Source organism: Coccomyxa subellipsoidea (assembly GCF_000258705.1).
Source record: "Coccomyxa subellipsoidea C-169, whole genome shotgun sequence".
In the NCBI taxonomy this organism is placed as follows: domain Eukaryota; kingdom Viridiplantae; phylum Chlorophyta; class Trebouxiophyceae; family Coccomyxaceae; genus Coccomyxa; species Coccomyxa subellipsoidea.
The window spans coordinates 701339-715031 of record NW_005178039.1 but is presented as its reverse complement, the minus strand read 5'-3'; the positions used below and the strand labels follow the sequence as shown (position 1 = coordinate 715031).

The 13693-nt window shown below is 53.7% G+C and overlaps 3 protein-coding genes across 3 annotated transcripts; 1 reads left to right on the top strand and 2 right to left on the bottom strand.

The window, feature by feature from the left end:
• Window positions 1–1762: 1762 nt before the first annotated feature.
• On the bottom strand, window positions 1763–3611 carry COCSUDRAFT_35637 (hypothetical protein; the record flags this gene model as incomplete). The annotated part of the gene is made up of 6 exons (XM_005649576.1): window positions 1763–1939; window positions 2254–2384; window positions 2636–2782; window positions 2964–3069; window positions 3240–3398; window positions 3576–3611. 6 exons carry the CDS (start codon window positions 3609–3611, stop codon window positions 1763–1765), a joined length of 756 nt encoding a protein of 251 aa, XP_005649633.1.
• Window positions 3612–4706: 1095 nt separating this feature from the next.
• Window positions 4707–7200, bottom strand: COCSUDRAFT_65089 (hypothetical protein). Its single transcript, XM_005649575.1, has 5 exons — window positions 6960–7200; window positions 6512–6789; window positions 6091–6204; window positions 5752–5937; window positions 4707–5597 (listed from the first exon to the last, which is right to left on the bottom strand). The coding sequence occupies exons 1-5, from the start codon at window positions 7162–7164 to the stop codon at window positions 5400–5402; spliced, it is 981 nt and encodes a 326-aa protein (XP_005649632.1). The 5' UTR covers window positions 7165–7200; the 3' UTR covers window positions 4707–5399.
• Window positions 7201–7495: 295 nt separating this feature from the next.
• Window positions 7496–12899, top strand: COCSUDRAFT_65088 (hypothetical protein; the record flags this gene model as incomplete). The annotated part of the gene is made up of 10 exons (XM_005649574.1): window positions 7496–7882; window positions 8023–8119; window positions 8236–8390; window positions 8727–8853; window positions 9223–9419; window positions 9773–10002; window positions 10367–10536; window positions 11308–11459; window positions 11809–12165; window positions 12348–12899. Exons 1-10 carry the CDS (start codon window positions 7799–7801, stop codon window positions 12897–12899), a joined length of 2121 nt encoding a protein of 706 aa, XP_005649631.1. The 5' UTR covers window positions 7496–7798.
• Window positions 12900–13693: the final 794 nt, after the last annotated feature.

The window sequence follows — 13693 nt, the reverse complement described above, 5'->3', positions numbered from 1 at the left end:
CATTTCCAAGGCAACGGGATCTGATCACCGGACGCAACCTCAGAGCACAAGTCACCCGACCCAACCAAAGCAAAAGCCTCCCTACGATTTCTTCTCGAGGATTCACATTTCTGGGCCCTGCACGCATTGCTATTGTCAGCATCCCAAGCTAGAGTCCATGAATTTGTCAGCGTACATGTCTCCAACGGCGCCATTCGAGGAGGGCTGTGAAATGGGCTGTCTCCGTCTGGAACATGAACATTGCATCCTCATTTAACACTTTCCTCAAATATTACTCCACAGGATGCTCTAGTGATCTGAAAACTGTCATGCCGGTTCAGCCCAACAAACTGTTGAGACATATTAAGCCGCCGCCCAGCAGGGTGCCGCACCCTGGTCATCAGGGCGGCGGCCGCCGACAGCTACGGGTCTGTGCCCCGGCACAGGCGGTGGCAAGTAATCGAATGTTCGCGTTACTGCACACGCGTGCAGGGAACCTGCTTCAGAAATAATGCCGCATCGCCAGCGGCCGCACGGGGAGTCATGTGTCAGGTCAAAATCATCTCCAGTCTACGCCGTAGACTCTACGGGCTGTCACATTGATCATGCATTACACGGATTGCAGTTGTGTAGCACGGCCATCTAAATGGCCATCTATCCTGTGACCATGGTTGACAAACCGCCAAAACCCTAGGCTGCACACAGGTGCAGTGAATACATCAGTGTCAGTCTGACACCGTCAGATGATAATGATCAATGACACCGTTAGCTGGAGTGCCCCCCAGATGGTGCACCAGCCAGGCCTAGGCACTGAAAAAAGAATCCCTCAGGCAAGAAATACATGACGCACGTGCACAAGCTCTCTGAATGATCTTCTCATTATAAAAAAATTCATACGTAGCGAGACAAATTGTTGACGTTGTGACCAGTGACGCCTGGTTACCCCGCTTTTTAGCCTTGCAGCCCTTGGACAAAGTAAGCCCCTCACACTCTCACCTCTCCTCACCTCACCTGATGATGACTCACACCTAGAAAGTGCCTTGAACATCTAGCTGATTGTGAGACACGCCGGGACTTGACCTGACAATGCAGTGTTCTAGACTGCACTGCTGATCAGGCCGTTGATCTAGGATGATATCATCGGCTTACCCCTGCTCAGGGTAAACGAGCGGAACCCACTGTCTGCTTGCTTTTACTCTCAAGCGCAATTCTTGGTGCCTTCCTGGAAGACAGATGTGCAAGATCTGCCAAAGGCGACGCAATATTTCTCCTGCAAATCCCAACACAACTGCTTGACTTATATCAGAGGTGTGCAACTTATTGAGATACAGTACCAAAATCGCCTCGTCCTGCAAGACACCAAGTCTCCAAGTGGTGGTGCTTGCAATGACGCACCCATCACCAACATCCATTTCTGTCTGTGCTTGACCTCTGCCTACGCTCTGAATCCTCTCATTATGTTAAAACAAGAGGCGCTCTTCTCATAAATACCCTCATGCAGACTGCCTCTCTCAAACACCGATCTTCTCAATTCCACCTCCTGATCTGAAGGTACCAAATGCACTGCTGCGCCAAACGCACTACCCTGTACATACCCCCAGAGTAGTAGGATGCTCAACTGATGGACTACAACGGCTGCAATTGGCTTCACATTCCTGTTCAAGGCATCTGCTGAGCGGTCTGGCAGCAGTTGCTATGCTGTCATGATCACTTGTGGCGCACAGTCTCTCACGCCCTCTTCAAGCAGGATCACTCTGGGGCTACACAGGCTGCTGAGGGACCATTAGGAGGCGTGGGGGTATGAGCTGGCTGCAGTAGCGGCCGCTGCTTGGGCTCGCAGCTTGGCTGCAGTCCGTAGGATGCGCGCCGCCAGCATGCCGGCCCCAAAGCCGTTGTCAATGTTGACGACTGACACGCCGGGAGACGAAGCCGTGAGTGCAGATAGCAGCGGGGTCAGACCCTGCGCATCAGCCCATTATTTATTTATGCTGCCTGTGCCTGCGACCGTGGCTGATCATTTTGAATGGCCAAAATTCCGTCTAATGTACTATGCTCCACGCGCAAGCAAATGTCACGGTGCAACAGTGGCCAAGATGATGACATGATCAGATGCCAATCGAGCAAATGCTCAGCCATTGATTTCTAGTTAATAGGACAAGATTGACAGCCCACTGCAGCACCTGCTGCCTGAAGTGTGCATGCAGCACGCACCCAGCAACCTACATTGCATGCCAAAAGCACGGCTTGCATTGACAACGCAAGCGCAAAGCTCACCTGGAGAGCTGCCCCGTAGCCGACAGAGGTGGGCACAGCAACCACTGGGGCCTCCACTAGACCGGCCACAACAGCCGGCAATGCGCCGTCTGTGCCGCTGATCACCACCACAACATCAGCCGCCCTCACCGCTGCAGCCACACACACGCATACCCGCCTTCAGTATATCATCGCTGACTACCCATAGTGGCAAGTGAAGATCTCGCACCTGTCCTCAACCCTATTTTTGGCCAAATATAACTGTTTTGTGCCGGGTTTACAGTGATCAGTACCATATATTGGCAAACAAAGGCAGCTAAACAGAGGAAGGAAACAGAGAGCTATGGAGGCTGCAGAAACAGGGAAGGAGAGTACTACGGGACTGCTGGGGCTCTGAAGGCACCTGGTAGGTTGTGCAGAATCCTGTGTAGGCCGTCCACAGAGACATCAGACAGCCGGAAGCAGTAGCAGCCCATCAAATCCGCTGTGGCTCGGCACTCCTCTGCCACCAATTCGTCCGATGTGCCGGACGAGATAATCGCAACCGTGCCTGTTGAAACCATGCTGCTGTTTGCCATATGTCCCCGGTGAAATCAGAGCTTGAGACTGTGCCCCATGTGTATGTAACATCCTGTGCAATCTCAAGAGGAAGTCGTCTGCCACTGCTTGGCTGGCATGTGTGGGGTGCCGGCAACAAGGCAGTGTGTGACGGCAATGATGAGGAGACAGACCTGGCAGCCTTGGTTGCTTCCTGACGCCGGAAGCTCGCAGGGTCAGGATACGCGCTGGCTTGTTGTACACAACCTCTGGGAGCAGCGCTTGCACCTGCTCAAAAATCTGCAGACAAACACAATCTCGCAATCAGCAGCCGCACCGGCAGACCAAAGGCTCTGTCATTACAGGCAGTGAGTGAATGATGACTGCCTGTCAGAAACAGGCATATATTGCGAGCATGCATGAGAGAATCATACAAGCACGAACGAGAATTCCAATTTGCAGGGATCCACCTCGGGCTCAATGCGTGTGGCCATGGCGACTTGGTCATTCTTTGCAAGCTGCTGCATGATCGCAGCGATCTGCTCTGCCGGCTTTCCCGCCCCATACACCACTTCCGGGAACCCTGTACGCTGCGCTCTCCAGCTGTCAACCTGCGCGAAGTCTAGCACCTGCAAACACACCCATCATCCTTGGTGTCACAGCGCTTCCAGCCAGCATCCCCCACCGCAGCGCTGCAGCAGGACACCATGCATTTTCAGCTTGTGGGAAGAGCGCATACATATATGGCATTGCAGATGTTGCCTTTCAGCTCCTGTGAGAGTGTATATGGTGTGAGCATGGGTCACCTGCTGGTAACCTGCACTGCGCTCGCGCAGCTGCATGGCAGCTGCATCTGGCTGCAGCCGGCCTGCTTGGACAGCCTCCAGCAGCGAGAGCACATCGGCATCCAGCAATGTCGACTCCACTGCACCAGAGCTAGCGCTTGCTCCATTCCTGGATGATGCAGCTGCGGCAAGGACGATACAAATTCATGCACAGAGCAAGATGATAAGGCCCACATGTTCGAGTGCCATTGCCTCACTTAAGCCAAACAAGCAATTTTATCTGGTCGACATTTAATGTAAAAACAGCCTCAGGCCGACATTGGTTCGTCGATGTGTAAGACAGATCGCAGGACACGCTGAAGTACCAGATCTTCAGAAGATCTCAGGAATATTATATCGTGCAGGTCTTCTATAAGAAAGCTATACACATCCCTTTGAAGTTTCTTTCATACCAAAGATACAAAGAAGTTTTCATTGAGTCCTTGTGAGACTCAGAAGAGCACTCTGCTCAGAAGGAATACACACCTGTTGCCGAACAACAAGTCTTCTGGATGTGATGATCTGCTTTGGCTACAATGCGATTTATTTTCCAAAGTAAGCGTTTATCGTGATGCTTTCTGTATGGCTTTATATCAGACGAGGTCACGATGGACGATGCAAACGGCTTGGTCAGATGTTTCGGCATGATACCTCTTCCAAGTCCCAGGTGCTCTAGTACACTGAACAACAGTTTTAGAAACCAATAGGATTTTTAGGAAATCTACTTAGTTCTCAACCACCTCTCCTTGAGTCTCTTTCTCTAACATGCGGATGAAAGATGCTTGCATGCAATTGTCGAGGTTGCTGTTGCCCGATTTGGGCTGAAAAATTGACAGCTGCCTGCACGTTCCTGACCAGATCAGAGCGTCAAAAAATCCCAACTGTTCCGTGATGTCTTTCAATGACACTTTGACGTCAGGCTCGAAGATTACAATTGTATTTCTGGTGGCATCATAATATAGTGTTTGAAATGCGCATGCTGAGGACTGATGCCAGTGTCCGCCGCAACACCCTCATGAGGGCACTGCCAGTGAAGCTTGGAATGCACTGTCTCATCGTGAAAATACATGTTCACAGCATGTGAAAATAACTTATCTCGAGGCGGTTGAGCTTACTTGCCAACACCTTACAGCCTTGATTCCCTGACAGTGCCACGCATATGCGAGCCCATCATTTCCCCTACTAGGCTTGACAGGCATTGAATTGGTGCAATCCCTCACTGTCCCAGACCCCAGACAGTGTTCTTCCTAGACATTCACATTGATTCATGCCTTGCCTGACCATTCCATGTTCTTCTCAACACTTCAATATGCCCCACAAGATCTGCAACAATACGTTGCAGATCTTCTTGTGAGAGTGCGCATGATGCCTGCAACTAGATTGCAGACCTTCATGACTTCAAATAAATTTCCCTTGCTACTGTCAGCCTTATCCTGGTGGAAACTGCGGACGCAAGGGGATCCATCATAAAGAATGCAGACACTTGCCCCTGCATCACTGCGCTCCCAGCCAAGGTGGAGCTTTCTGTAGGAGCGGGGTCAAGCGGCAGCTTGCAAGCCACCATCCTTGAAATTGCACACATGCAAACCTCTAAAACTGCTATGTGACAGGTTGAACTAGACTCCTTATATATCAGAAAGCGGCTACTTGCGAATGCACTCCTAGTCTACCCAGTCTGAGGATCCAAAGGCACATCTTTGTTCGGGCACTTGGTGCCAGTGCCGATCAGGTCCAGTTCGGATCAAGAAATACTACTTAGCATACATGGCAGCATTGGCAGCTGCGCTCTCATGGCTTGGTACAAATTCAGAGGCGGGTGCTGTGCAGTCGGTCCAAGACAAGCTCCAGGGTGCCAGTGCGGTCCAAAGAGATGGAGGCAGCAGCGTCCAGCAGCTGTGAGGGAGAGCGCTCCACTCCAGAGAAGGGTGAGAGCACGTCCAGGGACTTGCTGAAAGCCTTCTCCAGCAGACAGGAGGGCATGCGGTCTGCCAGGCTCGCCACACCCTGCACATGTCCAATGAAGCCAGCTGTCAGAAAATCAGGACACACCAGACAAATTGCAGGTTGCATGCTTGGGCAGTGGTCACCATAGAAAGTAGAAACCTTCAGAGTTGCTTCAGGAAAAATATGTGTGCAGTACAACACAGCAGGTGCGCACCTGTGTGGCCTGATGGATGAAGGGGCTGGCAGCATGGCTCACAGCAGCGCCCATGTCAGCCAGGGCTGGTGCCACATGCTCTGAGATGTGGTTGAATGCGCTCTCACCGCCCATCTTGTGCAGGACGTCGGTGGGGTCCACCACAGGCGCGTGGCCCAGAGTGGACAGCCAAGCATTCCACACCACCTGTAACATCGCAAATGCATCCATCAGACTCAAATCCTCGGCACGGGACAGAGGGACAGATTGATAGGATCTGCACCGCCTTAACGGCTATTTTCTCAATGCTGTACAGCAAGCAGTCTATTGCCTCTCCATGTTCAACCTCCAGGGCCGCACCGTGATGATGTGGTTGGCTGTGACGCGATGCTCCGCTGGCACGAAGGTGTCGTTGAGGTAGCGGGTGAGGGGCCACAAGAAGTAGTTGGCCATCACCAGGGCTGTCATCTTGTCCTGCAGCACATAAGAAGAGCCGGATCAGCAATCTCTTGCTTTCCTACAACAAACTTGGCAAACCATCGAGGTTCAGTGACCGCCCCATGTGCCCTGACATCAGCCGTAAAGCATGCAATCATGACACAGACTGGCCGTGGGAATGCTGGTGAAGGCTGAAGAAGGCCAAACTATGCGAGTGATGAAAGCAAAAGCATCGCAACAACCATTCCAAGCCGACCGCATGCCCTGGAAGCTGCCGAGAAGCAAGGTCAGAGTACTCGACACCAACAGCGCTAGCCTGCCCAGCTCGTCACGAGAGGCACACCTCGACGCCCTGTAGGATCTCCCCCGGCTGCCCCTCGGCCACCTTCAGGGCGGCGTAAAAGGTGCATGCCACAATAGGTCCCCAAATCGCTTGGTTGCTCACTGTCTTGGCCGCCTTGGCAATACGCTCTCCGTGCCCACCAGCGTTGCCGGCCAGGTCCTGGCGGAAGATGTCCAGGGCTGAACCAATGGCGCCCAGCTGGACACTTCTGAAGACATCGAGGTTGGGTGTACCGGTGATGGACTGCGCCAGCACATCACCCACCACGAAGCCCACACCTGTTTCAGGGCAGGAAGCGCGTCCAATAAGCTTACAGGAACCACAGAGATTGTTAAAGGGTAAGGAGAGGTATTTACAGAGGCATCACCAACAAAACTACGTCAATGACATGCAGCGCGAGCTGCTGGGTAGCTGAGCACTGCAGGTCAGAGAGGGCGCCGCAACGCACCGCTGGTGAACGCCTTGACCTTGTCGTAGGAGAAGTTGGAAGTCTGGTCCTCCTTCACGGTGGGCAGGGGCACGGCAGCAGCGGAGCCCATGACCGAGGGACATGAGTACCTGCGGTACGCATTCCTGGGAGCCAACCTGCTGGGCGCCTCAAAGCCCGAGCCCAACAAGGCTCGGCTGGAGCCTAGTGTCTGCGTCGTGTTCATCGTTATGTTCGCTGTGTTAGAGCACCTTCGACATTCCCTGGGATTTGTTTCCTGGTTCGCGAATTTTCCAGAGATATTTTTTGGGGAGAGGGGGTCGACACGAAGGGCGCTGCTTCTGGATAAACCTAACCCTAAGATTTGACACATGCGCCACATGTTTGAAATCTGATTTGGTATCGACTTTTACGTGTTCGCGACCCCACAAGACCCTGACTAGCGACCCACCACCGAGGCCAGGTTTTGACTTCTTCAGCAACATGAATCACTCCCAGTGACGATGGTGGAAAATCAGCTTGCTGCCAGTGATACCGGGCGCGATGTTATCAGGCTCCTTGCTTTGGCATGTCATTCGGAGACAAGCACCTGGGCGTTTGCTCCGTGAAGCTGCCTGCAGGATACTAGCCAAGTTCGGTTGCACAACATAGAGCGAAACTGGATGTCGTGGGGGGATTTATGAGAGAACATACAAGATAACTAATGTTTCAAATATGCGTACCAATGCAGAGCGCACGTATGCTTGCAACGCGGGCAGCGAATGAACCCGGATACCATGCCGAACTGCTGTATTGCTTCTTTGAGAAACAGGTGTTCGATTTTCGTGTCGCATCTGAATTGACAACAAGGTGATCGAGCCATGCCGACGCCACAAAAGAAGAACAAAAAGAAGGGATGCCTGGCCCTTGGGTACAGGTCAGAGCACTTTCGGATTGCTGGGCAGGTGGGACTACCTTGTTCGCTATAGAATGGCGATCTTCTCTTGAAAACCCTTGTCTCTTCGCACAATATGTCAACTTCAGACCTTGCGCGAACGCAACAAGGGGAAATGACTGATTTTCCCCATGAATGGCTGTCAAACAGATGGCTGTGGCCATCGTCGCAGCTATGCTGTTTGTGGTGATCGATCCACTCTACAACTTCCTGGGAGAGTACGCTGTCTGGATTGTCATCACCGTAGGCAAGCTCCCTTGTCAATCTGTCTCTCCAAAGCATGCATGTGGCTTCCTTTCTGATCCCTCTACCAGCATGTCTTCCTTGTACAGTCCTGAAGGCACCTGTGCATGCTCTCTGCAGTGGTGGCATTCAGCCCCAATGTTGGCTCAGCCCTCAGCAACGCCGTCATAGGCCTGCTGGGGTCGATAGTGGGCGGCGCACTCGGGATGATGATCATTGCCCTCATCAGCGGGCTCGCGCTGGGCTACTCGTACGAAACACACCCTGTCACTATGGTGCGCAGCCCCCAACGCACTTGGCAATTACCCATGCCTCCAGCACTACATGCACAAATGTTCTATGCCGAAGGATGAGAGAACAGAGAGCCCCATAGTGACCCTCAGTCTTCAATTGGATGGGAGCGGCCTGGTCGTTCACAATCAGCAGACTCCTGAGGTGTCTTTGTACTTTTCACTTGTACCGCAACAACATGATTCACCCCATCAAACCAGACAGTGTGGACAGTTTGCTGTGCCCTTTCTAGGCGCATGGAGAGGTCATGAGGTGTGTAGCATGCAATGTGGACTCATTCACAATCTATTTTCTTAGTATCAACTGTGTTGGGTGCACAGTCGGTGTGGCTGTGCGTGCTGATGGCCCTGGTGGGCTTTGTGCTCGAGCTGAACAAGGAGCGCTTCCGGCGACTGGAGTACGGCTACTCAGTCGCTCTGCTCACCTTCCCCCTTGTGGCCATACCAGGTGTGGCCTGCACCGATCCAACACTGCGAGTACTTCCCTCCTGTCATTGATGCCCATCTAGAAACCTTGACCAGATAGCAGCTATTCACGCAAGAGACGTCTTGGATATTGTGCAGAAGTGGTAAACCTGCACAAGATTTGGTGCAGTTGAGCTTGACTATGAAATGGTGGAGGTAGACTCCCTGAGTGGAAGAAGTGGCAAAAGTCAGGACAGTAAACCATTGAGGGAGTTCACCTCCGCTCTGTTACAGTCACTCAACGAAGAATGATAGATAATTTGCGAAATATCCCTTCATGGGCGATGAGCCTCAGGGGGCTCCCAACAGGTCTTGAAAACTTAATAATAATAGATTGGAATACCGCGCGCAGGGTTCAGGGCAAATGACGAGCGATACGTTGAGCGGCTGAAGCTGTCGCTGTGCGGCTGCATCGGCGTGTTGCTGACCGTGCTGTCGGCCGCGGTCGTGTTCCCGGTTCGCGCGCGCACTCGGCTGCGCAAAAGCACTGCGCACATCCTGGAGAATCTGGGCAATCTTGCCTTCCAGCTGCTCGGCGAGTTCTGCCAGGTGCGCATGCTCTGATTTTCAAATTCGAAGTTTGAAATTAAGTTTGTGTTTTGGCTCCTGCGATTGCAACTGGGTGAGAGGCAAGGGGCGCCGCTGAGTGCACAACGCCCATGTCAGGGTGTAGATGTAGCTGTGACAGAGACACTCTGGCTTTATTTAAGTGGCCTGACCCTCTAGGTGGCACCCGCGCATCCAGATAGTATGTTCCCGGAGCATGCTATTCAAATTGTGCACGTTTCGTTTGCCGTGGCTCCATCTGCACCCTGCACAAGCACTATGATCCTGGCCCCAATCTTTTGAGGCAGTATCCCTGTCAAAGATAAGCCGGGAACCTAGATTTACATCTCGCGCAGGAGCCGGACGAGGGCATGCGCATGCGCGGCAGCTCGGGCACGGATGTGCAGCAGCACTATGTGGACAACGGTCTGCAGCAGGCGCTCGATGGGCTGCACCGCGCGCACCTGCACCTGCTCAAGGACGTGTCGGACGTGGCCGAGCTGATCGCGCCCGCGCGCGCCGAGACGCGCTACCTCAAGTTCACGAAGCCGCGCTTCCCCATCTCAACCTACAAGACCATCCACCGGTGCGCAGACGCCCTGGTGCTGTTGGTGCTGCCTTGAGCTGACAGGAGCATCCTTTCTATGTTAGTCTGCCTGCGCATAATCGGGTGCAGCAACTACTGCCTGACTGTTGGTCCCTCCACATAATTGTAAACAGTATGTGGAACACCTCACTTACTCCATCAGCAATGCACATGCTTGTCTAGATTCACTGCATGCATGCGGCTGCTCTGTCCAATTCATCATCCTTCTTCGTCCATTGCTGTCCTTGAGCAGCAGCCCTGGACCAGTGGAGGCCTGTTGCTGCCGCACATGCATCTCTTGGAATTTCACGCCTTCAAGGCCATACTCATACGCATGCTCATGCTGAGAATGCTGCTGCTGCAGGCTGTGCGCGCGCATTCTGACGGCGCTGGGCAGCTTGCACCACAGCATGGAGAGCGGCCACCTGCGCCTGGGGCTCTGCGTCGTGTACCGGCCGCTGCTAGAGGAGCTTCGCCAAAATGTGGCGGCTTCCCTCACCGCCCTCTCCGGCCTCGTCCTCGGCACGCTCTCAGGTGGAGCCCCTCACCCTGCTCAATGGAGCACATGTTGGGATGTTGTCCATGCATCTAGACAGACATGTATAAGGACTTCGGGGCTAGCTCTGGGCATGCTGTCCGGTAGGGCCCCACTGGGCACCTTCCTCCCTTGTACAAGTACCTGCTGACGACTAGGTCAAGAGGCTGAGCTCACCACGGGCAGACAACATGGACTTGCTTCCACTGCTGATTATAAGGTGACCAGTGGGCAGACAGCACGACAGAGCATACAAGAGGGGTTGCGGTCAGTGCATGATTTTTTTTGGTACTCTACTATACAGGTTGGGATTTGTCCACTGACATCATCCCAGACAGGTGCAGATATTGATCAGCAAAACCACCATATTCCAAAAGCCACATGCAATCTCAAACAATGTATAGCGTAAACATGGTTGTCCTGCTCATCAAACAACACCTGGCTGGGATTGCCTTGAGGCCAACAAGACACATCTCATAGCTCGAGTCCTGCACCTTTTCATTTCAGATGGATCTGATCAAGCGTTCTCGATGTCTCACTCAGATGAACTTCCTAGGACCTGGCAGACGCAGATGCTGGCAGGCACAGATGCATTGATGACGTCTTGCCCTGCAAGGCCTGAATTTGAGGATTGACCCCTCTTGACCCCTGTCAGGAAGGCGTCCTTTCACTTGACATGCAAGGATGGAGAAGAGGACTATGCATGAGAGTTTTTCTCAGTCTTGACAGAAGTACAGTGTGTCTTATTATTTGGTCCCAGTGGTGCGCAGAGGACTATGCGCGTGAGAAGATGGAGCGGCTGTGCGCATCAGCTGTGGAGCTGCAGGCGGCGCTGGAGCGGGAGCCCATGAAGGCAGGCTACAACATGCATGTCGAGACGCTCGCCATCGCAGCGAAGACCGCCACCAACCTCGCCCGCCAGGTCAGTGCCTTTATTTTATTCCCCTAGCTACTCTGTTTCATGTCCTCCTGTTGTACCCACGTTTTGGACGTCCTTTCTGCCAGCAACGTTATGGCCTTGCTAAGAGGGCATTATGTCTGGACTCTTCACCATGCGAATTTTGATGAGAGCTACCGAAGTACCTTGTTGTAATTCTAGGAGCAGCTCTCTCGCTTGGAAGAGCTGAGCAACCTCACAATGCTCCAGGCCATCACGCCCTCGCATGCATCCTTGCATTTCATCACTTTTGGGCATGCGTTTGCAGTCAATGTGGCTCCTGCATGCTGAGGTCTTCTCTTTCACGGCTTCAAAGCTTCAGGCATTCATGCAGGTGGCGAGCATGTACATGGATCTGAGGCCAGAGGCGGCGCACCAGATACACAGCAGCCTGTGCGGCGGCACAGACCGCCTCCCCAGCCGCAAGTCTTCCTCTGACGGCGCACCGGGCAGCCAGCAGCGGGAGGACATCCCCATGACTGGGCAGCAGCTAGGCGGATTGCCGCCCAAGCCTGGCCGTGGCGGAGGAGGGGGGATGGCATCGCAGCAGGGGGATATAGAGCTGGGGATGGGGGGAATGATTAGGCGCCCCCCGAGCAGCCTCGCCAGCGGCCGCCTGAGCTCTATCTCGGAGGACACCAGCCTCGACAGCTCCGACGGCCGGAGACAAACACTGCAACATCTGCCGGAGGTAACCCAGAATCGGTTGCATATGAAGACCTGCACCCATAATGACTTGATTCAGCAGAGGTCCTTGATACCCCTGGGATGCTGTGCACTGCTAGGATGCTGAAAGTATGAACATTGTGACCTGCAGACAGCGTTTGCTGGGTGTGTCTTTGAGGACTGAAGACTTTTGGTGGGGTTTGGCAGGATCTGTCGACGAAGGTGGGCTCCTTCCTGCGGTCGAAGTCACTGCCGGGGCCGGTGCTAATTCCTGGGAGCGTCTTCCGGGACTCGCTGCTGCCCTTTGCCATGCCGCCGCCGCCGCAGCCGAGCTACACTCCCTATCCCGAGGAGCCGCCGGCCACGCCGCCGGCGCCGCCGTCCCCGGCCGGGGCCGGCCCAGGGCACCCAGACGGCGGCGATGCCTCCGCGGCCGGCAACCGCCCGCGGCTGCCGCAGCGGCCGAGCAATGTGCGCGAGATGCTGCAGGGGCAGACCGCGGCGGGATCGCCCCCGCGCGACGTGGCGCTGACTCAGCGGCAGGGGCAGTCGCTGGTGCCGTTGCCGGAGCGGGGGGCCGTGGGGGCGTGGCCCGCGTCAGCGCCAGCGCCAGGTCAGCCGCTGCATGTGACATCAGCGGACGACGGCGGCGCCCCGGAGCTGTGCAAGATGACGTCGCTGCAGCGCAGGACCAGCCCGAGTGCGTGGCTCAACAGCCGCAGCACCTCGTTCAAGGCAGAGGACAATCCTTTTGGATGATAGAAATCTCTGATCTAGTCATGTTTTCAAGGCGTGACCAGGTGGAAGTACTGCACTGCAAAAGCAAGAACTGTCTTTACGGGGTCTGACAAGGAGCGTGTACAGCTGTTTCTTCAGGCTTTGTCTTTGTCACCCCAAATCGTGACATTGTTCGTAGCGCAAGGAAGTCTGCAATGTAGGTGTTAATTAGTCAGACTTGGGAATGGATGAAGAAGGTTGTGCAGGAAGGTTTCCGTTGTCATGCTTGAGGCTGACATCCTGGACAGCCTATTACGTGCAGCGATGACACTCAGCTGGGACAAGAGTTTGTTTGTTGTCTTTTGTATATAGGAAGGCAAATAAAATCTGGTATGGGGTGCGCAGCCGCGCTGCATCAGTAGTGTAAAGTTTGTGCTCAATGCTGTACGCTGTGACACAGCAGGTTCTGGTGATCTGTATGAGTGGCTGTATTTGACACACCATAAGCCCTGGGTTAGGCCAAGGCTTGCTGCAACCTTTCAATTGACAAAGTTCTGCCATTGCAGACGGGTGTTCCAGGAGAGTAAGCAAATCAATCAGAACATGCTATTTGCCTGCTGTGAGCGACAAAGTCTCTTACAGATCATGAATTGGCAACAAGGTAACATCTGGAAATCTCAGCTGTTGATGAAATGCTGCAAGCGGTTCATACGTTTGTAAAGCTTGAATGGAAAAGCTTCTGCAATCTAGCGAGTCCTGCAGCAGTGTAAATAGAACGCTGAACACATGAGGACCTGACCGGAAGGAATTTCACTGCAAGACTGAACGAAAACGAA

Bases quoted from the DNA above. Each gene is read 5' to 3' on its own strand.
- COCSUDRAFT_65089 (XM_005649575.1), bottom strand. From the start codon at position 7,164: ATGAACACGACGCAGACACTAGGCTCCAGCCGAGCCTTGTTGGGCTCG. The intron at 6,205-6,511 runs GTGTGCCTCTCG...TATGTGCTGCAG, and splicing joins AGATCCTACAGGGCGTCGAG to GACAAGATGACAGCCCTGGT. The intron at 5,598-5,751 runs GTGCGCACCTGC...GGACATGTGCAG, and splicing joins TCATCCATCAGGCCACACAG to GGTGTGGCGAGCCTGGCAGA.